General features: G+C 33.2%; 1 protein-coding gene across 4 annotated transcripts in view; it reads right to left on the reverse strand.

The window, feature by feature from the left end:
- ELP4 (elongator acetyltransferase complex subunit 4) overlaps positions 1 to 23,998 on the reverse strand; it is a 246,695-nt gene that overhangs the window by 152,568 nt on the left and 70,129 nt on the right. For 3 of the 4 annotated variants that reach the window (XM_040495538.1, XM_040495535.1, XM_040495537.1), the window contains one exon: positions 5,247 to 5,334. In XM_040495538.1, the coding sequence (XP_040351472.1) occupies positions 5,247 to 5,334 (88 nt within the window). The remainder of the gene's footprint in view (positions 1 to 5,246; positions 5,335 to 23,998) is intronic. The other variant, XM_040495536.1, reaches the window with a different exon arrangement.

The following is a 23,998-nucleotide window of genomic DNA, read 5'->3' on the forward strand; positions in this document are numbered from 1 at the left end:
TTTGCGACAGCTGAAATAATACATAAAAAAATCAGTTAGCAATAAAGAACATCTAAACTAGAATACTTAGAAACCATTCTTAGTATTATAAAATTCTACAAGTCTTTCAATAAACTATAACTTGCTCAGTATTTTTCATTTAGTGCTATTATGTCCAATGCCTGATATTTTGTTTGAAAGAAGTTTAAAAATGTGTGTTTTGCTTTTATACCTTATATCTGCTTTTACTTATTCTTCTTGAAGCTATTTTTACAAAATAATTCAGTTCAATACTTATCAAAATTGAACAAATGAACATTTGGAACTCAAGACTACTGATATCAAGGTCATAATGATGACTGATATTTCTTGGGAAAAGAGCATTTAAAAACCATTAAACAAAACCTACACTGATTATCAATAAGCATTTGCCAGAGATGTATTTATAACAAATTCTACTGTTTGTGTTATCCTAACCAAACAAATGTTTTATAAATGCTTTCTTTATTTTGTATTTAAAAAAATTTTTTTTTTATTTTTTTAAATGTTTTATTTGTTTTTTGAAAGAGAGAGACAGAGCACGAGTGGGGGAGGGGCAGAGAGAGAGGGAGACACAGAATCCAAAGCAGGCTCCAAGCTCTGAGCTGTCAGCACAGAGCCCAATGAGGGCTGAAACTCATAAGCCAAGCCATGAGATCATGACCTCAGCCCAAGTTGGAACCTCAACCAACTGAGCCACCCAGGCACCCCTATAAATGCTTTCTTTAGCAATCTGGCAAAATTTCTGGGCAGAGGAAGGAGACATTAGCAAAACCTGGTGCATGGAGATAATTGGAAACTTATCATTACAATTCTAATGGGGAAAATACATTTTCTCCCTTAAATAAAAAATTTGGAACATGTGTCATTTGAGTGTGTTTTTTTTTTTTTTTAATTTTTTTTCAACGTTTATTTATTTTTGGGACAGAGAGAGACAGAGCATGAACGGGGGAGGGTCAGAGAGAGAGGGAGACACAGAATCGGAAACAGGCTCCAGGCTCTGAGCCATCAGCCCAGAGCCTGACGCGGGGCTCGAACTCACGGACCGCGAGATCATGACCTGGCTGAAGTTGGACGCTTAACCGACTGCGCCACCCAGGCGCCCCTTGAGTGTGTTTTTTGATGCAGTCAGATCCTACAACATATTGCTTGTTATTGTTATAACAAATGAATAAAATTTATTTAACTAATAAAATGTATTAATCAACTACTATCTCTCTGATATTACACATGAAAGTTGAGTTTGTGTATTTTTGAGAATTTATTAACAAAGGAAAGTAGGGAAATGAATAAAACACTGAAAAGTTAGAAGAGGAAAAACAGAAGGGGACAGTAATCAGTAAGATGGGTAAGATAGATTCACAGTCTGGACTGTGCAACTAAGAAGATGTGATTCTGAGCAAGACACAACACTACTTAGGCATTAGTTCTCTCATCTCTACAATAAAAAATTGTTCTACAAGATCACACAATCCTTTAAAATATATAAAGGGACATGATATATAAAGGGCCTGGATAAAGCTATTAAAATGTGATTACAGAAAAAGGAATTTAGTTTAAGCACATTTGAAAAATTCTTCCTGACTCCAAAGACCTGAAACGTGATGATACTATCAAGGCAGCTAGTCCAGTTTTCTTTTCTGGTTGTATTAAGGTTATGATAGGCAACCCTTAAGACATATATTAACATCATTGGCAGTCCATAAAAATTGTTTTCTTTTTTTATTTCTGCATTACTTGAATGAAATGAAGTAATAATATGTACCAGGGCATGTATGTATTAGAAATCTAAATGCATTTTGATGAATTTGTGTAAGATATCTCTGAAATTATAGGTTATCCCTTTTACGTATTACTTAGAAACTCAGAATTTAAGTAAAATGGCAAGATTAAGCTTCATTTTGTCATCCCAAACTTGTTTTCTCTTGAACTGTAGCTTAAATTAGATTTGCAACAGAAAGAACAATCTAGAAAAATGGAGAGACAAACCTGCCCCCAAAATCTAGGTATTAAAACAAAATCTGAAGGTAGAAGGAGAGCAGCATTATACGGTTTTCCCTACCAATATTTCAGAAACTAAAGGTCAGCTGTATTTTAACCCAGTCACCATTACCAACTATTGTATCAAAAAGCATCTGCTAAAAGTTTATAACAAAAATGATGATAGGTGCAGAAGCAGGAGAACTGTAGAAGTTTAGTGACTATGACAGATATAATGATACACATACACACATACATATATACCTGTATATACATGTATATATACACATACACACACACACACACACACACACACACATATATGTGTGTGTGTGTGTGTGTGTATAAAGAATGACAATATTAAGCCAAAGAATGAAAAAGATATTTAAGTGAGGTAGGTACTCACCACATCAGAACATATTTGAGCATGATACTTCAACATAGGGAATACATTTATATATTTAAACAAATTTTTTTAATGTTTATTTTTGATAGAGAGATAGAGACAGAGTGTCAGGGAGGGGCAGAGAGAGAGGGAGACACAGAATCCAAAGCAGGCTCCAGGCTCTAAGCTGTCAGCACAAAACCTGACGCAGGGCTCGAACTCCCGAACCACAAGATCATGACCTGAGCTGAAGTTGGGCATTTAACCAACTGAGCCACCTAGGTGACTTGGGAATACATTTATATTTTTAAAAATATAATAGTAAGTGCAAAAGCAAAGGCTGATTTACAAATTTCCTGTGTAATTTCAGGCATAGAATTCCTTTGCTATGCCATATAATAATGGGGCACACTGTGAGGCATAATCAAAAAATTTTTAATATAATTTATTGAGGTCTAATAAACTTTTGTTGAAAGCTGAATAATAAATATTAAATTCATTCCAATGAGAACATCTAAAATATTTAATCTGGATATCTAAGTGAAATCAATTTTCAAACTTCATTTTTATTGTATATTTCTTAGATATTTAAAAATCATAACTTAAATGAAATTATGACAGCAATTTGTAAACATCTCCACTCCAAATATCTTTGCAGATGAGCTACTTTACTTACTACAAAGTTATTATACAGTATTCTATAATACTCAATTCCTTATAGCCTATCTCAAATTAAGTTAGTTTATTTGAAAATGTAAGTTTATTTGAAAATGTAGTGATACAGAAAGTAAGATGAAAATTTCCTTTTAAAAAGAATTTATTTCAGTATCAGAACATTATTTTGACTCAGGAATAAGATTTTTTGAAGCAGTGCTCGATAGATGAATTTTTGTGGCTTCTTGAACTCATCTAAAGTTTCTGAGACAGAAATATAGTTGAGGTAATTTAGCAAATGATATACTCTAAAATGTAACAATATGGAAATTTAGTAGATATATTTTAATTCCAATAAAATTGGAAATATATTTTATAACTTATCGGTATGTTGTAAACTTTTTCAGCGTTCTTGGTATTCAGCATATAAATGCTTACCTCAACCCTTTTAACCTTTATAAAAGTCAATAGTTGTAGAACTTCTGGTTCAGAGACAAACCAGTTCAGTTTATCAGCTTTCATCAAATAAAATACTATTTATTGAAAATGGTGGTATTTTTAATACTCAAATAAACAACTAAGAAAACAAACATTTCATTCCATTCCAATAATAGCTTACTTATCAAGGGTCCTTTGGATGGATGGGTGTGTGTACATATATATAAATATGTGTACATATGTATATATACATATACAAGGAAGTATGTGTGTATCTTTGTTATTGCCTTTGATTTTTTGTATTTTATAAAATTTCTTGCTCTTAGAAGATGTGTCATCATCCTGCAAGAACAGGAGCTCTGCACACTGTATCATAGGAACTGTTATGACATGTCTGTTTCCATAGTAACCACAGCACATAGGGAGGGAGAGGTGTCTGTCAGGGACCAATTTACCTCTCCAGACGGACAATGCCACCAAAGGGAGGACATAGTGCCCATAAATCTTAGCTAGGACCAAAAACGGAGCAACAATGAACAAAATGAAACTGTATTAAAAACCAAGGACCATCACAAAAACTGTAACACACGTGAAAAGCTATCTATAAATAAATGTATATACTTCACCACACGTATGGTATTTTCAACTTTGTATTAAACTGATGATCAAAACAAATTTAAAATTTATTAACATTGCTGTGGAAAAAACATTAAATATAGCAGTAAAGTTTATAAGAATACTTAAAAATTTATGGATTAAGAGCAAATGTAGTTGATAATGCCAAAAATAAGACTTTTGGATTCTTTACTTTCTTCAATAAAAATAATGGTGCTCTGGAAATAATTCTGCTGAAATAATATACATGAACTGAAAATCTTTAGCAGCTTTAGCAATTAAAATCACCGAGAAAGATTTCTAAATGGCATTATAACTGGAAATAAAATTTCTCTCATTTTGTTCAAGTTAAACTAACCAGAACATCTTTAATAGTGGGAATTTGGAATCTTTAATAGTGGGAATTTAAAAACTTGCATTCTTAAAAACAGAGCTACAGAGAAATAATTAAGTTATAAAATATTTTAATATAGCAAATAAAAAATGCAGTTTTTATTCAGTGAAATAACCTAAAGCATGATATAACAAGAAATAAAATCTTAAAATAATTAATTCTTACTCACCAGGTTATTCAATTAAGGACTGAATGACAGAAATATAAAAAATTTTGATAAGAGGGGCATCTGGGTGACTCAGTTAGTTAAGCATCTGACTTTTGGTTTCAGCTCAGGTCATGATCTCGTGGCGCATGGGATTGAGTCCTGTGTTGGGCTCTGTACTGACAGCATAGAACATACTTGGGACTCTCTCTCTCCTTCTTCTCTGCCCCTCCCCTGCTCACTCTCCCCCCTCTCTCTCTCTTTCTCAAACTAAATTAACTTAAAAAAAATTTAGATACAAAAGTACACGTCTTGCAGATTTAGGAGTAATTTTCAAAATGCAGCAGTTTAGTTATTCCAGGTGCCACAAATATATATTTAAAAATAATTTATGTTGACAATGTATGTATATGTCTTTTGTGCACCCACTGAGAACTTAGCTAAAACTCTACACATCAAAAATCAAACAGAGGCTGCCTGTGCCTTGCTTATTTACATGTTCTGTGCTTGGAAACAGCTTGTTCACTGTTAATTATTCTAAAACCTTCTGGGTTACCCCTAGAGAGTTTAAAAACAACATTACATAGATGATTATAAAAAACTTTGAAGGTACTCAATACCTGGGGATTGGATCCATCAAATCCTTCCTCATATATGATGTTCTGGATAAACTGAAGCAGCTTTATGTAGCCATGAGTCAAAGAACTGTTGGTAAGAAGTGGTTCAAATATAGAAATGGACATATTACACATACAATTCAAAATCTAAGCTACAACATGGAGGAAGTAATTAAAATTTATGAGACTACTAAAATATAATATAAAATTAACCCAAATAGTATAAATAATTTAAAAATATAAAGTCAGTACATCCAGGGAATACGTTACAATGCCTTATATTAACTAGCTCAGTGTTCTTGACATCATGGGAAAATAAAAATCTGTGGAGACTGAGATGTCTTAATTATGTCAAGCTTAGTTACCTCCAAGAAAATTAATGATTTAATGAAGCAACCTAAAAGATGAAGCCACTATAGCTTTTCAGGAGTAATCATGGGTAATTAACACATAGTTAATGAACTGCTATGCCAAGTACACCTGAATCAATGTCCTGATCACCTGAGCTCATCTTCCAGAAAAGTTTTAATTTTCTTAGAACTGCTAAAATAATAGTAATTTAAAAATTTGATCTTTTAAGACATATGAACATGAATATAATTTCTACTTTGTAAAATGAAATCAATAAAATAAATGTATAAATTTAAGAAGACATTATCTTTCACATGAATGTTAGCATTAATGTTACTGTTTTAAAATATTTTAGAAAAATGGGGAGCCTGGTAGGCTTAGTTGGTACAGCATAAGACTCATGATCTTGGGGTTGCGTGTTCAAACCTCACGTTAGGCACAGAGCTTACTTAAAACTTTTTTTTACAAACGTTATAAAACACCTCAAAGAAAATATAGTTACAATGAAGAAAATCTGGTTTAACATTGTCTGAATTTAATATTCTTGATAACGGACAACCTGTGTGCTATGGCTGAACATTAAAAGTCATGATAATGAGGATCTGGAACATAGCTATTTCATAGACATTTCAGTAACTAATGCTGTAAAAGCTGTGGGTGACCTTAAAAATACAAAAGTATTTGCTCTACTATGATCCTAAGTAAAGCAATCACATATGCAGAATAAATGACCTAAAGAAAAAATGAAATATAATTTGAAGCACACATGCAACAATAAAGAACATAAGAAGTTAGGAAAAGTAGCAGATTACTTAGTGTGCAAAATCAATGGTAGGTTGTTCAATAAAAATATATGCACATCTCTGCAAATATTTTATTGAACAGCAACATCTAGCCCCAAAGCAACTAACAAGAAAGAAAGAAAGAAAGAAAGAAAGAAAGAAAGAAAGAAAGAAAAGAAAAGAAAAGAAAAGAAAAGAAAAGAAAAGAAAAGAAAAGAAAAGAAAGAAAGAAAACCAAGAGAAAAGAATGCTGTTATATGCAGGTCGCCTGGGTGGCTCAGTTGGTAAAGTGTCTGACTTTGGCTCAGGGCATGATCTTGCAGTTCATGAGCGTGAGCCACATCGGTCTCTGCGCTGACGGCTCAGAGGCTGGAGTTTGTTTCAGATTCTGTTTCCGTCTTTCTCTGCCCTCCCCCCTCACACTGTCTCTCTCTCTCAAATATAAATAAACATTAAAAAAGATTATTAGAAAAAAAAGAATGCTGTTATATGCAAAACAAATATGGCTCCAGTTGAAGGCTTTGGCAGTATGGTTATTTCTCATATATCTCCATTTTGGATGAAGATACATTGGATCACATGGTCACATTTTTCCAGTTTCATGAGTCTATAAATGTGTCTATGAAAAATGAAATTCCATAAAGACAGTGATGCAACTATTTCATAAATATATGGATATTTATATATATATAAATACATAAATATATATGAATAAATAAGTAACATATTTGTCCTGGGTAGCTCAACTTTCAGAATATAGTGCTGCTGTTTGAATTCCTGCATATTCAATTCCTATCTGGGTCAATTAGATTTGCACAAGGGGTAAACTCTGTTCCAAGGTCCCAGATTATGAAATGAATTTCAGCCAACCATTTGATGAATGTCAGTATGGGTTAAAGGAGGGTGGATCAAGAATATAGCCAGTTCATTCTAATCCACCAATAATGAATCTACCCAAGACCATTATTATTGCATATATTACAAAAAGTTTCTTAAACATTATTCCTTCTGCCCCAAATTGTTCAATAATAAAATTTGTCTTAAGTGCATGGTAGTAAATTTACTATGTGAGGTACTTTATAAAACACCACATACATAAATTACTTCTTAGTTTTTTGTTGCCACTGTTCAACCAATACAATCAATTATTTATTTCATATTCTCCCATTCTGATAGTAACCATAGTAAAGCTAAGATTCTCTTCAAAAGTGGTGGAGAGATTTGATATCAGAACAAAAACAAAGACATAAAGCCAATACATCTTAATCTCTTTCCTTATTTATCACTAACATAAAACAATCCAATCACCAACAATGCTCAGAACTTTACAAGCAATAAATTTCCCCAAACTAATTAGATTTCTAGGACAATAAACACTCTGATAACAAAATTAAATGGGAAAAAGATAATACATTTAGGTATATAAACTGATAATATTCATTTATGATGCATGGGTTATAGCATTTAAAATTGAACTAGTTTATATGGTATTGATATTAAACTACTACTAAGTATTATTAATCTCCATGAGATACATTTCCTTGTCAGCAATACCTATAATAATCAGTAAAAGATAAAAATATGTTCTATTGTCATCTAAAATTTTTTTAAGTTAAACCCCTTTAATTTTGAGGCTATTGTCTTTTTTTGTTGCTTTTTAGCAGTAGAGTAACTTATAAACCAGGAGTTGGCAGAAGGAAATCTAGTTACAAATATGTCCCTGTCCTCCTTATTAATGTTTCCAGGAATTTAACAAAGGTTAGCTTATCAAAGTATTTAAAACATGTCCCAAAGACAGCACATTTCAAATCATGTGTATTATTTTGGCCAATTTTCTTAATTTTCAACAACTTATATGGTAAAATGATCTAACTTGATACCACAATTTCTCTTTAAAACTATAACATATAAAGAATGTAAAAACAATTATTAGAACTTTAATTTTTATCTTTAAAATACCAAGCATTTAATTGTTTTCAGTTAAAAAAATAAAATTATTCCATATACCTGCTTTAATTACCATGTTTTTTATAGTTTATTTCTTCATATTAATATTAAACATGTATAAAAGGGGTCTAATGACACAAAATCTAAATCTATATTCTGATGACCAAGTTCTACATCTTTTTTAAATTGATAGGAAAAAATGAGACTTTTGTACCTATCACTCCCCCCCTGCCCCAATTTTCAGCAAGAGGTCTGACAGACATTTGTACCAGAGAACTTCAATTTCTATCAACAAATGGTAATCGTTTTTCCATGAAAAGTAATTTTGTCAATCTCATTAAGAAAGATAAAAACAATCTGCTGTAATATAGCCAGCTGTAGATATAGATGTAGTATATATAGAAAAGAAATCAAGCAGATAATAAAGAGCAGTTAAGTACCTTATAGTTTCTCAAAGAATGAACAAAGCAATACTTATAAAAGTCTCAATGTAATCAAAGAATAAATGTAACAACAACAAAAAAGCTTGGATAACAAAAGACAAGATTTTATTTGTGAAAAGATAGATTATAACAATAAAATTATGTATATATGGAATAAATATCAAGATCTGAGTTCTAGGTCTATATCAGCAATTATAGCTAAATGGGTGATAATGAGGCAAAGTATTTAATTTTTCTGTTCTGGGCCTCAAAATTTTCTCATATGACAGAGTTGCACTAGATAATTTCTCTTGTCCTTCCTAACTTAAAATTAATGGCTCAAGGATGATTTTTCTTTTTCTTAAGACTGATTTTTCTCATTAAAATGCTTAATTGCTGGATTTTAAAAAATAACAACTTTTGGTGCATTTAAATATTGATTTAGCCACTTGAAAGAAATACTTAGGAAGAAAAACTGTTATCACTCCCAATTAGGATTAATTTAAAGTGAAGATTTTTGATATTATTATGCAAATCATTCAGAAAATATGACTTGTATTACCAAAATTCTATTTATACATATATTTCAAATATTCATTTATGACAAACAGTAAGATATACTCACAGGGCAGTAGGTGCAATATCAAATGTCTCAACTAATTGTGCAAAATGGTTTGCTGAGCTAAAGTTATATTAGCATATAATTTGCATGTGACTATCTAGACTGTGAAGTCTATTCACAACTAATTTTCAAGTTAAAAATTCCATTACTACTACCCTGAAGACTGTCACTGATTTTCCTTTTCTGATGCTTTTCAACCTAACAACACTGAGTTTGATTCTCTTCACCATGAATACTTAACTAAGAGTAGCACATATAGAGGCTAGAAATGCAAGGAGAGAAATGATTAGCACAGACCTCTGAGTCATAGCTGGGAAAATACTAAGAACATGAGGATGCAAGAATTGCATGCATAGGCCAAATAATCCACTGTCAGATAGAGATACTATCTCTAGTTGAGAGAGGTTATGGTGTTTCATGAAAAATAATTCAGTTCAACATTACTCTGATTTCCTTTACTTACTAATGTAAATAAGTCATTAGATTATGTCTCCTACTACCCATCATTGTTTTTGTCATCTATCCAACTCTGATTCATTAATTATCTTTCAAACATGCTGGCCTTTCAGTTTCTTGATCACTTCTCTCCCAATTATCTTATCTCCATCCTACCTATGGTGCTCACTCTTTTTTTTGTTTGTTTGTTTTTAAGTAGGCTTCATGCCTAGAGCAGAGTCCAACACGGACGGGGCTTGAACTGTTATAACAGCTTTAGCGGAATGATGTTGGTGTAAGCCTAATTGGAGTGGTTTTAAGTGAAAATGTAAGGGAAGGAATTGGAGATACCAAATATTAGAAAACTCAAGGAGTTCTGGTGCAGAAAAATAGAATAGTAGCTGGCAGAGGAAGTGGGATGGGAGATGTTTTTATTTTCTTAAAAGGAAGAGATAAGAGTATGTTTATATATTATAGAATGCATCCAGTAGAAAGGAAAAGCTAATGGTACAGGAGAGAGATGGAAGAATTGCTAGAGTGACATCCTAGGGGATGAGGTCTGTGAGCAAGCAGGGGTTCTGTTTGAACTCATGACCCTGAAATCTACACTTGAGTTGAGATCAAGAGTCGGACACTCAAACGACTGAGCCACACAGGTGCCCCTATGGTCCTCACTCTTATGATCATACTTTAGACCTTGCCATTATCAATAACTGCTATACTTATTTAATCTCAGTTCGTGCTCTCTCCTCCCCACAACCACCACTTCCTAACTTCCCTAGAGTCCATATGTAATCTTTTGACCACACTGAAACCTCCATACCATTGCCTACCACCTCATCACTCACTCCCCTTGATACACTCAACTATTTAACCATCTTGATCCATGATCAAACCTTGTCCCTACTTCCTTGCTCTTTTCTTGCTTTGTCTCACTTGCTCAGCAAAACTGTTAGGCTAAATTTAACTCTCTGCCCACTCCACATTTGCCTCATTACAGCTAAAAGTGGTGGGAGATGTGGCCCCATCTAAGTGGACTGGTCTCACTGTAAATTCATGACCTCAAACTTCAATAGGCCTTTAGTATAGGTGTTTAAATATTTCACTTATTGGGGTGCCTGGCTGGCTCAGTCGGTACTGTATCTCTTAATCTCAGGGTTGTGAGTTCAAGCTCTACATTGGGTATAGAGTTTGCTTAAAAAAAAAAAAAGGTTTAATGAGTAGTTCACCTATGGTAACGTGGGGAAAGACAGTATTCTGTTGGTACAGATGCTGATGGGTGGCAAATGTAGTAATAGATGTCTCTGCTGGTTTTATCTGTTTTCTCAGTGAAAGGTCATAAGCTAAGAATAAAGACTGGTAAGTATATTACAGGTTCGTATAAAAAAAGAGAAAGTATAAAAAAGTCATTGTGGAGGGTGAGACTGTGTTAGCCATTTGTATTTATCTCTGGAGAAATGTCTGTTCAAGTCCTTTGCCCAGATTCTAATCAGGCTATTTGTTGTTGAGTTGTAGTTCTTTATATATTCTGCATATTCATTCCTTATCAGATAAAAGATTTTCTCCCATTACTTAGGCTGCCCTTTTGCTGAGGTGATTGTGTCTTTGGATGCACAGAAGTGTTTAAGTTTGAAGTAGTCCCATTTGTCTATTTTTGCTTTTTTTTTTTTTTTGCCTGTGCTTTTGGTGTTATATCCAAGAAATAACTGTCAAATACAATGTCATGAAGATTTCTGCCTTTGTTTTCTTTTAAAACGTGTATAGTGTGTGGTCTTATGGATAGGACTTTAGTCCATTTTGAGTTAATTTTTATATAGAGTATAAGATAAGGGTTCATCTTCATTCTTTTGCATGTGGATATCCAGTTTTCCCAATACCATTTCTTGAAGACTGCTCTTTCCCCTTAGATGGTCTTAGCACTCTGGTTGATGATTGTTTGACCATGTATGCCAGGGTTTACTTTTGGGTCCTTTATTATATTCTATTGGCCTAAATATCTGCCTTTATGACAGTACCAAACCACACTGCTTTGCTTACTGTAGCTTTGTAAAACTTTTTGAAGTCAGGAAGTGTAAGACCTCCAACCTTGTTCTTTTGCAAGATTGCTTTAGCTATTTGGAGTTCCTTGAGATTGAGTCCCTGTATGACTTTAAATAAACTAATTAAGCCTGATGTGTCTATTTCCTCATATTCAAAATGGTGATATTATAAACTTCATGACATTTTGTAAGGATTAAATGAAATAACAAAAGTAATATGTTAATACCTGAGAGAAAGTCAGTTCTCAGTAATTGTTAGCTATTATCAATCCCCATGTTGTCAATATACCATAGTAATGCTCCACTTACAGGATGGATGAAAGTCAGGTGGGATGGTGAGATGGAACAAGGTATGCACTTAAGGAAGTAAGAAGGAATGGGTCTACTACAACAGTACCACCTACAACTGCCAAGTGAGTAGCAAGAAGCATTCTGTTATCAAGTCTTTTAATAAGCTTTCAGGAGTGAGCTAAGTAGTGTAGGAGGCACAAGAAATATGGCTACTATCCACTCACAGACTTTTTTCTAAGGAGGAATTGATTTTCGAATGTGGTTTTCTCTACAGAAAGAATATGATAGGGAAAAGAAAGCTGACTGTCCAGATTAAAAATATTTGCTTAAGTAGTTACATTACCAAAGGAGAAATAGCCTTATTGATTGGCCTATTAATAAAAATGTTGATTAGAATAAATTTCAAACATATAAGCAGAAATAATAACAAGGATGAAAGCCAAGATTCATTAAGTCCTTACTATGTTAGCCAGTGTTTGCTAAGTGGTAAATTTTTGTTATCTCATTTAACAATCCTAAGAAGTAGTTTCTATTATTATTATTCTGATGGAAGCCTAAGAAATGTGAGCCCAGAGAAGTAAAGTAACTGGTACAATGTCATACAGCTATTAAGTGGATGACTCAGGATTCAAATCCAGATTGTCTAACCAAATGGCCCCTATCTAAACTATGCTGTCTCACAAGGTTTATAAAAAGAAAAAGAAAAAGAAAAAGAAAAGGCAAAATCATCCATAATTTAAACACTCAGAGATCATGACTATTAGGCTGTTGATGCAAATCTTTACAGAATACTTTCTGCATACATATATCATATATTACATATATTATATTTTTTCTAACCCACTTTGTTTTTATTCTCACTTTGCATGCAAGGTACTTCATTAGGTGGATATAACATAGTTTATTCAACCCATCTATACGGACAATTCTTAGGTTATCTCCAGATTTTCAGTATTACACACAAATTATGGTAAGAATTCTTGTACACACATCTTTGTTAACTTGTATCATTATTTCTTTAAGAATGGGAAATGGGATGATGGCAACAATGATAATGTACACTCCAACTTTTGATATCCTTTCTTAGGATTGTTTTAACAATGTACACTCCTATAGTTAACATGAGTGATAACCACATCATCTTTAACACAGGGTATTATCATTTTAAATATCTGATAGCTGAAAAATGGTTTTTGTTTACATTTCTTTGATCATTAGTAAGGCTTATTAGCTATTTTTGTTTCTTCTTTCAATAACATCCTATTGTTATCTTTTCCCCATTTTGTATTAGGATATTCAACTTGTTAGCAGTTTAAAAATTCTCTAAATTTGCTAAAAATATTAACATATGTACATATATGCGTTTGTTTTTTAAATTTTGAAACAATGTTAAACATAGAAAAATTGCAAACATAGAAAAAAAAATTTTCCTGCTCCACTAGAGGATAAGTTGCTGACATTGATGACCTGTCACTTCCTAATTATTTAGGTTATGATTCCTACAAACATTCTTCTACATAACAATAATATAACCACCTGACTTAAGATATTGGTATAATTTGAGTCGGTTAAGCGTCCGACTTCAGCCAGGTCACGATCTCGCGGTCCGTGAGTTCGAGCCCCGCGTCAGGCTCTGGGCTGATGGCTCAGAGCCTGGAGCCTGTTTCCGATTCTGTGTCTCCCTCTCTCTCTGCCCCTCCCCCGTTCATGCTCTGTCTCTCTCTGTCCCAAAAATAAATAAACGTTGAAAAAAAATTAAAAAAAAAAGATATTGGTATAATTTGGAAATTGTTACTACCATCTGACACTCAGAGCCCATTCAAGTTTTGCCACTTGTCCCAATATAATCCTTTATAGCAAAGGACTCAGTTGAAAATCACATGTTGCATTCACTTATCATGTCTCTTTTCAGTCTTCTTCAATCTGTAAGTGCCTTAGACTTTCTTGACTCTTACGGTCTTGACAGTTTTGAGGATTACAGGCCAGGTATTTGGTAGAATGCTCCCAATTTGGGTTTGTTTGGTATTTCCTTATGATTATTAGATTTAAATTATGTATGTTTGGTAGAAACACAGGAGCATTCCTGAATTCTCAACGCATATTATCAGATGATACATGATTTCAATTTGCCCCATAACTGCTGACATTAACTTGATTAAAGTTATGTCTGTCAGGCTTCTGTACCATATAATTATTCTTTCCCTTTTGTAGTCAATAAATATTTTGTGAGAAGGTACTCTGTGGTTATGTAAATGTCTTTTTCCTCAATAACTTATTTATTCATTCATTTATTTGCATCAATATGTACTCATGGCTTCCTGCTTCATTAAATGGGTTATAATCCATTTACTATCGTTATTTATTCTGATGCTCAAAATTTTACCTATTTGTCCAGTGGGAACTCCTTTGAGCTGGCTTCTGTATCCTTTTGACATGCCCTGCCCTGACCTCATCATTCTTTAAGCACTTCTAAACATAAAAAAGACATTACAGGTGTCTCCTTATCTTTCCTTTGAATTGAAAACATTTTTTTCTTTTTTTAAAGTAGGCTCCACACCCAATGTGGGGCTTGAACTCATGACCATGAGATCAAGAGTCAGATGCTCTACCGACTGAGGCACCCCTCATTGTCTTTCCTGTGAATCAAACATTTCTCCAAACAGTCTTGAGTCCTTCATATGGAGAATAGTATTTAGATCTGATCACTAGATACAGTTTTTGCCATTTTCCCACTCCAAGAATTTAAGGCATTCTATTTTCTTCCTATACTTCTATAATTTCAATTACTATATTTAAATCTTTAATCTTTGGAAATATAGTTTGATGTGAAATATGAAAAATGGATTTCACTATATTATTCCCAAGTGATTAGGCTTTCCCCACTTATTTGAAATACCTCCCCATTACAAAAATGATGTTTGTTCATCATAAAAATTCAAAGACATAAAACATACAAAGAATAGGAAAAATACCAAAACCCACTACCCAGAAGTGAACACTGTTAACATTATGATGAACATCCTCTCTGACATCTCTCTGTACCAGCCCTTCCTTCTCTTACTGAGAGAAACTAATGTGGGATATTGAGAAGTATGCTGATAAAAATGTTTTTCATTGTGAAGAATATTTTACCGATACACAAATATAAGCAGGGTTATAAGAACTATGTACATATTTGTTTAATTTTGACATTTCTCTCACAGCCTTTCACATACTACATATATTATTAGTTTCTAAAATGGTCTTAGAAGGAAATTTACTTTGAGCCTTTCGTGAGCTTCTCTGACCACATATCATTAAAATTTTGGAACCTAAATTGACATCTCCTGAATTAGTATTAGAAAAGAATTTGGGATTGGCTATATAAAATTTTATATACCATATATCCCATTACTAAAATCTGCTTTTTCACTTTATTATATCTTGGATGCTAAGCCCACCTCAACTCTCTTATGCTGAAAACACTGCTGCAGAAATCACCTGCTAGAACCACTACAACTAGCATCAACTAGCATCTTTGCAACTAGCATCAACTGTAGACCTTAATAAAAGCCACGGCCCCACCACCCTCCGAAGAGTATTTCTCTTGAAAGGCAACAGGCACTTGAGCCCAAATAAAGCTGTAGTTTATATACCTTTCCTCAACATTTGAAAGATTTGATTGGTATTCTCTTTGTTCTCCAGTGTTACTTTCAAACCACTCCTCCTCCTTCACTTTCTGGTAAAACAAAACAAACAAACAAATATCCATGCTTTTTTACATCTAACCAATTCCAACCATTCCCCTTTTTAAGCTGCTGTCTTTATCAAGCTCCTGGACATTTTCCTCTATCAACTGAAGATACTACATGGTTTACAGTTCTAATTCAAACATCTTATTCTCAATCAACACTTCTGATCTTAGTAACTTGCTTTGTCCATTTACCCCCACTATTAAGATTAGTAAGTCCACTACCAGTCCATTGTCCCTTTTCTCCTCATATATCAACAGCAGTTGTCTTCAATTCATTTTCTTAGCCATAGAGTTTGTGATCGATCACATGTTTACTTTTTAATACTTAAACTCCTGCTGTTGCCTGCACCTGGCAAAACTTCAATCCTGCCTGCACCAGGAATCTTATCACAGTGCAAGAAAGTCACACAACCTGACAGACCTATAAATATTTGATACTTCTCTAGTTGGTGTATTCTTCTAGTCCATGAAACAACCATTTCAAACCTTCCCCATTTAACCCAAATTCCTAACAGGTAACTAACTGTTCCTCAGTGGATGACCCTGCCTATTATTCACTGAGTAAAGAGAAGACCTCGGTCCATACCTTCAACAATACTCAAGCTCCTGACTCCAACCCTACAAACCTATTTGTTTGTATCTACACTGTTCTCTTCTTATTCCTTTCCCTCCTTCCCCCCAGTGGAGGAAATGTTACTACATCTTAATGGCCCATCCCTGGCCTTGAGTGGCTTGGGAATTCTGCCAAATTGTTTAGTAATTTGCCTAATGCCATACAAATAGAAACCATTACTTCCTTTTCTAATCTCCATCGATTCTCTCTCTATTCAATTTTTCTCATTTACATTAAAATAGAACAAAACAAAAACTTGTTGCTTCCTAAATCTTCTCCAATTATTGCTTTTTCTCTGTCCCCCATGAACAAATTTCTTATGAGAATATGACCTCACCTATCTCACAGAACACATCTTCCTTATAGCTCTATTACTCTATTTCACAACATGATCTTTCAATTCCTTTGAACACACTAAGTCTTTCCTTAACACACTGGCTATTCCTCCAGAATATTTCTTGACCTTTGTAGGATGGCCTTCTTATCTTCAGGTCTCAGCTCAAAAGCTTCCTTTTCAGAGAGACCATACCTGAACACAACTCAAAGCATATCCCTCTACCCCCTCATATAACTTGTGGAAAATGTTCTTTTTCCTTATAGTACTTATCACAACTCCTAATGACATATACATTTATTTACTTGGCTTTAAAAAATTTTTTGTGTGCTTTCTCACTAAACACTACACATGGTCAAGAATAACAGCTGCTTTGTTTACTGCAATAAACCTGGAGTTTAGCATTATGTAAGGCTCATAAAAGGTGCTCAGGTTCATAGAAGGTGTTCATGTCAGAGAATGTTCCAAAGAATATTGCTGGACATATGTTTTTTTAACATCAGTAAATGACACCATCCTAGTTCTATTGTCTGAAACCTGGAAAGCATTCTTGATATTCTCTTTACTCTTTCCCCAACCTCAATGAGATCAAAGAGATTAGAGCAGTAGCTAGCAATCATATTACATAAGTACATGTAGGGCCCTGGGGCCTTATAATATCTCTGTTAGAATGTGGGTTTATTATTCTGAGTGAGATTGTAAGTCATTGGAAGGTTTGAGCTAGAGTAGTGATAAGAACTGACTTATGTTGTAAAACGGTGCTGTTTAACAAGATCAGCCACTAATCATATATAGCTACTTACATTTAAGTTAATTAAATTAAAATAAAATAACTCTTCTTTAAATATTTGGTAGAATTTGCCTGTGAAGCCACCTGGCCCTGGACTGTTGTTTGTTAGGATTTTTTTTCTTGATTGCTGATTCAATTTATTTGTTACATACTGATCTTGCTCATCTTTTCAATTTCTTCCCGTTTTACTTTTGGTAGTTTATATGCTTCTAGGAATTTATCCATTTGTTCCAAGTTGTTCAATTTGTTGGCATACAGTTGTTCACAATATTATCTTATAATTGTTTGTATTTCTGTGGTGTTGGTTGTTATTTCTCCTATGTCATTTGTGACTTTATTTATTTGGGCCTTTCTCTTTTCTTTTTGATAAGTCTGGCTAGAGGTTTATCACTTTTATTAATTTTTTCAAATAACAGGTGCCTGGTTTCATTGATCTGTTTTATTAAAAAAATTTTTTTTAGTTTGTATCATTTATTATTATAAATGATCTTTATTATTATAAAGATTATATTATTATTATATAAATATATAAAGATTATATAAAGATTATTAAATATATAATTAATATTTTATAATATTATTAAATTATATATTTGTATAAATTATATATTTATATATTATTAAATATATAAAAATTATATAAAGATTATTATTATTATAAATGATCTTTATTATTATAAAGATTATAAATGATCTTTATTATTACCTTCCTTCTGCTGGATTTAGGCTTCATTTGTTGTTTGTTTTCTAGCTCATTTAGGTGTAAGGTTAGATTATTTATCTAAGAAAATCTAAGATTTTTCTTGCTTCTTGAGGTAGGTCTATATTGCTGTATACATCCCTCTTAGGACCGCTTTTGCTGCATTCCAAAGGTTTTGGACCATTGTGTATTTTCATTTTCTTTTGTTTCCATGTATTTTTTAATTTCTATTTTGATATTCTGGTTGACCCATTTATTGTTTAGTAGCATGTTGTTTAACCTCCAATATTTGTGGTCTTTCCAAATTTTTTCTTGTGGTTGACTTCTAGTTTCACAGATTTGTGATCACAAAAAGTGCATGGTATGATTTGTATCTTTTTATACTTGCTGAGGTCTGATTTCTGACCTAACATGTGATCTATTCAGGGGAATGTCTCCCATGTGCAGTTGAAAAGAACGTGTATTCTGCTGTATTAGGATGGAATGTTCTGAATATATCTGGTAAGTCCATCTGGTTCAGTGTGTCATTCAAAGCCATTGTTTTCTTGTTTCTTTTCTGCTTAGATGATCTGTCCATTGATGCAAGTGGGGTGTTAAAGTCCCCTATTAGTATTGTGTTATTATCAATCAGTTCCTTTATGTTTGTTATTAATTGTTTCATATATTTGGGTCCTCCCATGTTGGGTGCACAAGTATTTACGATTGTTATGTCTTCTTGTTGGATTGTCCCTTTATGATTATATAATACTCTTCTTTGTCTTTTTTTACAGTCTTTACTTTAAAGTCTAGTTTATCTGATACAAATATTGTTACTACAGCTTTCTTTAGACACATTTGCATTATAAATTATTCTTCACACCCTCACTTTCAATCTGCAGGTGTTTTTAGGTCTAAAATGAGTGTCTTGTAGGCAACATATCGATCAATCTTGTTTTTTGTTTTTTGTTTTTGTTTTTGTTTTTGTTTTATCCATTATGACATTCTATGTTGTATGATTGGAGTGAGTAGTGGTCCAGTAACATTCAAAGTAGTTATTGATAGATATGTATTTATTACCTTTTTATTATTTGTATTGTCATTGTTTCTGAAGATTTTCTCTGATATGTATTCTGCTCAAACTATTCCAAAGATGCAAAAAAGGGAAGAAAACTTACAAATTCATTCTATAAGGCCAGATTACCCTAATACCAAAACCAGATAAAGACTCCACCAGAAAAGAGAACTACAGGCCAATATACATCATAAACATGGATGCAAAAATTCTCAATAAATCACTAGCAAACTGAATCCAACAATACATTTAAAAAATCATGCACCAAAATCATGTGGTATTTATTCCTGGATTGCAAGGGTGTTCAATATTTGCAAATAATCAACATGATACATCATGTTAATACAAGAAAGGGTAAGGATTATATGATCATTTCAATGGATGCAGAAAAAGCATTTGACAAAGTACAACATCTATTCATGATAAAAATTCTCAGCAGGGGCACCTGGGTGGCTCAGTTGGTTGAGCGTCTGACTTTGGCTCAGGTCACAATCTTGCAGCTTGTGAGTTCAAGCTCCACATTGGGCTCACTGCTGTTAGTGCAGAACCACTTTGGATCCTCTGTACCCCTCTCTCTGACCTTCCCCCACTTGCATTCTCTCAAAAATAAATAAAACATTAGAAAAAAAAAAGCCTCTCAGCAAAGTAGGTTTAGAGAGAACATACTTCAACATAATAAAGACCATGCATGAAAAACCCACAGTGAACATCATACCCAGTGGTAAATAACTGAGAGCTTTTCCCCTAAGGTAAGACAAAGATGTCCATTCTCATCACTTTTCTTCAACATCGTACTGGAAGTCCTAGCCATAGCAATCAGACAACAAAAAGAAATAAAAGGCATCCAAATCAATAAGGAAGAAGTAAAACTTTCCCTATTTGCAGATGATATGATACTATATAGAGAAAACCCTAGAGTCTCTATCAAAAACTACTAGAATTGATAATTGAATTCAGTAAAATCACAGGATACAAAATCAATATACAGAAATCTATTGTATTTCTATACACTAATAACGAAGCAACAGAAAGATAAATTAAGAATACAATCCCATTGGCAATTGCACCAGAAAGAATAAAATATCTAGGCATAAAACTAACCAACAGGTGAAAGACTTGTATTCTGAAAGAATATTCTAAAAGAAACTGAAGGTGACACAAACAAAAAGATATTCCAGTGTCATAAGTTGGGAGAACAGATATTGTTATAATGTCATCCTTCATGGGTAAAAACTGTACTGTGAGGAACAAGACAGGGACATCCATTATCATCCACTGTTATTTAACATAGTACTGGAAGTCCTAGCCACAGAAATCAGAGAACAAAAAGAAATAAAAGGCATCCAAACTGGCATGGAAGAAGTCAAACTGTCACTATTTGCAGATGACATGATATTCTATACAGAAAACCCAAACCAAAAAACTGCTAGAACTGATGCACGAATTCAGTATGATACCAAATCAACATACAGAAATCTGTTACATTTTGATACACCAATAATGAAGCAGCAGAAAGAGAAATTAAGGAATCAATGCCATTTACACTTGCATCAAAACCAATAAGATACCTACGAATAAATCTAACCAAAGAGGTGAAAGACCTGTTATCTGAAAACTATAAAACACTGATGAAAGAATTGGAAGATGACACAAAGAAATGGAAAGACATCCAAACTCATAGATTGGAAGAACAAATACAGTTGAAATGTCTATACTATCCAAAGGAATCTATAAGATTTAATGCAATCCCTGTCAAAACACCAACAGTATTTTTCACAGAACCAGAACAAACAATCCTAAAATTTTTATGGAACCACAAAAGACTCCAAGTAGCTAAAGCAAACTGAAAAAGCAAAGCAAAGCTGGAGACATCATCATTCCAGAATTCAAGTTATACTACAAAGTTCTAGAGATCAAAACGGTATGGTACTGGCAGAGAAAGGGACACATAAGTCAACAGAACAGAATAGAAAATCCAGAAATAGATCCACAATTACATGGTCAATTAATTTTTGACAAAGCAGGAAAGAATATCCAATGGGAAAAAGACAGTCTCTTCAACAAATGGTGTTGGGACACCTGGACAACAACATGCAAAAGAATGAAACTGGACTACTTTCTGACACCAAACACAAAAATAAATTCAAAATGGATGAAAGACCTAAATGTCAGACCTGAAACTATAAAAATCCTAGTGGAGAACACAGGTTATAACCTCTATGGCATTGGCCTTAGCAACTTCCTACTACCTATATCTCCTGAGGCAAGGGAAACAAAAGCAAAAATAAACTATTGGGACTTCATCCAAATAGAAACAAAACAAAACAAAAAAAACCTGTACAACAAAGGAAACAACCAACAAAACTAAAAGGCAACCTTCGGAATGGGAGAAGATATTTGTAAATGACATATCTGATAAAGGGTTAGAATCCAAAATATGTAAAGAATTTATCAAACTCAACACCATAAAAATGAATAATCCAATTAAAAAATGGGCAGAAGACAAAAAAAAAAAAAAAAAAAAAAGAAAGAAAAAAAATGGGCAGAAAACATGAATAGGCACTTTTCCAAAAAAGACCTACAGATAGCCAACAGGCACATAAAAAGATGCTCAACATTAATATTATCAGGGAAATACAAATCAAAACTACAATGAGGTATCACCTTACAGCTGTCAGAATGGCGAAAATCACCAGCACAACAAACAACAGGTGTTGATGAAGATGTAGAGAAAGGGGAATCCTTTTGCAGTGTTGGTGGGAATGCAAACTGGTGCAGCTATTGTGGAAAACAGTAAGGAGGTTCCTCAAAAAGTTAAAAATACAACTATCTTATGATCCAGCAACTGCACTACTAGGTATTTAGCCAAAGAATACAAAAATATTAATTCAAAGTGATACATGCACCTTGATGTTTGTAACAGCATTATCTCCAATAGTCAAATTATGGAAACAGTCCAAGTGTCCATCAACTAATGAAAGGAGAGAGAAGATGTTGTGTATATATATACACACACACATACACAATGGAATATTATTCAGCTATAAAAAGAATGAAATCTTGCCGTTTGCACCAATGCGGATGGAGCTACAGTGCATTATGTTAAGTGAAATAAGTCAGTCAAAGAAAGACAAATAATGTATGATTTCACTCATATGTGGAATTTAAGAAACAAAAAACAAATTAGCAAAGGGGAGAAAAAGAGAGTCAAACCAGGAACAGACCCTTAACAACAGAGAACAAACTGATGGTTTCCAGAGGGGTGGTGGGCAGGGTATGAGTTAAATAGGAGATGGGGATTAAGGAGTGCCCTTGTGATGAGCACTGGGTGTTGTATTTAAGTACTGAATCATTATATTGTATGTCTGAACCTAATATTACATTGTGTGTTAACTAACTGGAATTTAAATAAAAACTTAAAAAAATAAATAAAATTTCAGGAGTTGCTGATTGGATGCACGGAGTGAGAGAGAGGAGTCAAGGGTCTAAGATTACTTTATTGAAAGGAAAAGAAAATTTGGAAGGACATATATAAATAAGAGGATGTCTGCCTAGGGGAAGATGACTGAGACTAGAAATGTGGGAATTAGGTGGGAAATAATAATCAAAAACCATGCATATCAATGAGGATAGCATGCCAGGATGAGTGACTAAATTCTGCATACATGAAGTCCCCTTTAAAAGATAGAAAAATGAAGAAAGGCACACATGTAAGCAAGTAATTTGTCTTCATTGGTTAAAATGAGTTTCAGGATTAATAATTCTCTCTCTCAAAAATTTTAGATATTATCTTTTTACTTTAATTACATCACCAGCAGAATGACCAATGTGTAAAATCCCTAATCACATTTACATCTTGCTTTTCCCTCAGCTCTGAGATTTGTATTAATATATCATTTACTATACCCTTTTAATAAAGTAATTCAGCATACTTCTGAATCTTTAGACTTACCTAGAAGTTCTCTATCAAAATTCCTTTCTCATGAGTGAATTTTCTACTTATAACTTCTAAATATATTGTGGTTCTCTGCTTTGTAATGTAAGAGATCTGTAGTTTTGAAATAGAATGTACTCTTACATGGCTATGTTTCAGTTGCTAGTTTTACCCCACTAAATCTTTGAGGTAAGAACAAGGTTGTATTAATCTGAGTTATTACTATACTTTGTCCATTGATTCACTAGTTCATCAACTATCAACTCAACACCTGTGTCCTAAATTCATGAAATAGAGAGGTGTAGAAAGCATAGCCCCCTTCCTCAAGGATTTCCACTGCTTGAGAGAGAAGATAAAAATGTAGACAATACAAATAACTATACTGTAATGTGCTAAGTGTCCTGACAGAGTATGAACAAAATTAAGTTGGAATTTATGGGGGGGGGGTACATAACTATAATTTGTCTAGGAAAATATTACAGAAGGCTTATACATATGTTCCATTTAAGTGGTAGAGAGACTTGGCCAAATAAGAAAAGGAAGGACTTCTAAAATCTTAAGTAATATTCTTATCCTCTTTCCATTGATTTTCTCCTAGAAGTTCTCCTAAAAAGATAAATGGTTCTTTCAGAATTCAGTTCATTCAAATTAATTAATACAAAACTTCTAGTTAATATAAGAAACTACTGGCCATTTTTTGGATATCCA

Source organism: Herpailurus yagouaroundi, unplaced genomic scaffold (assembly GCF_014898765.1).
Source record: "Herpailurus yagouaroundi ecotype Mexico unplaced genomic scaffold, PumYag 187, whole genome shotgun sequence".
Taxonomy (NCBI): domain Eukaryota; kingdom Metazoa; phylum Chordata; class Mammalia; order Carnivora; family Felidae; genus Herpailurus; species Herpailurus yagouaroundi.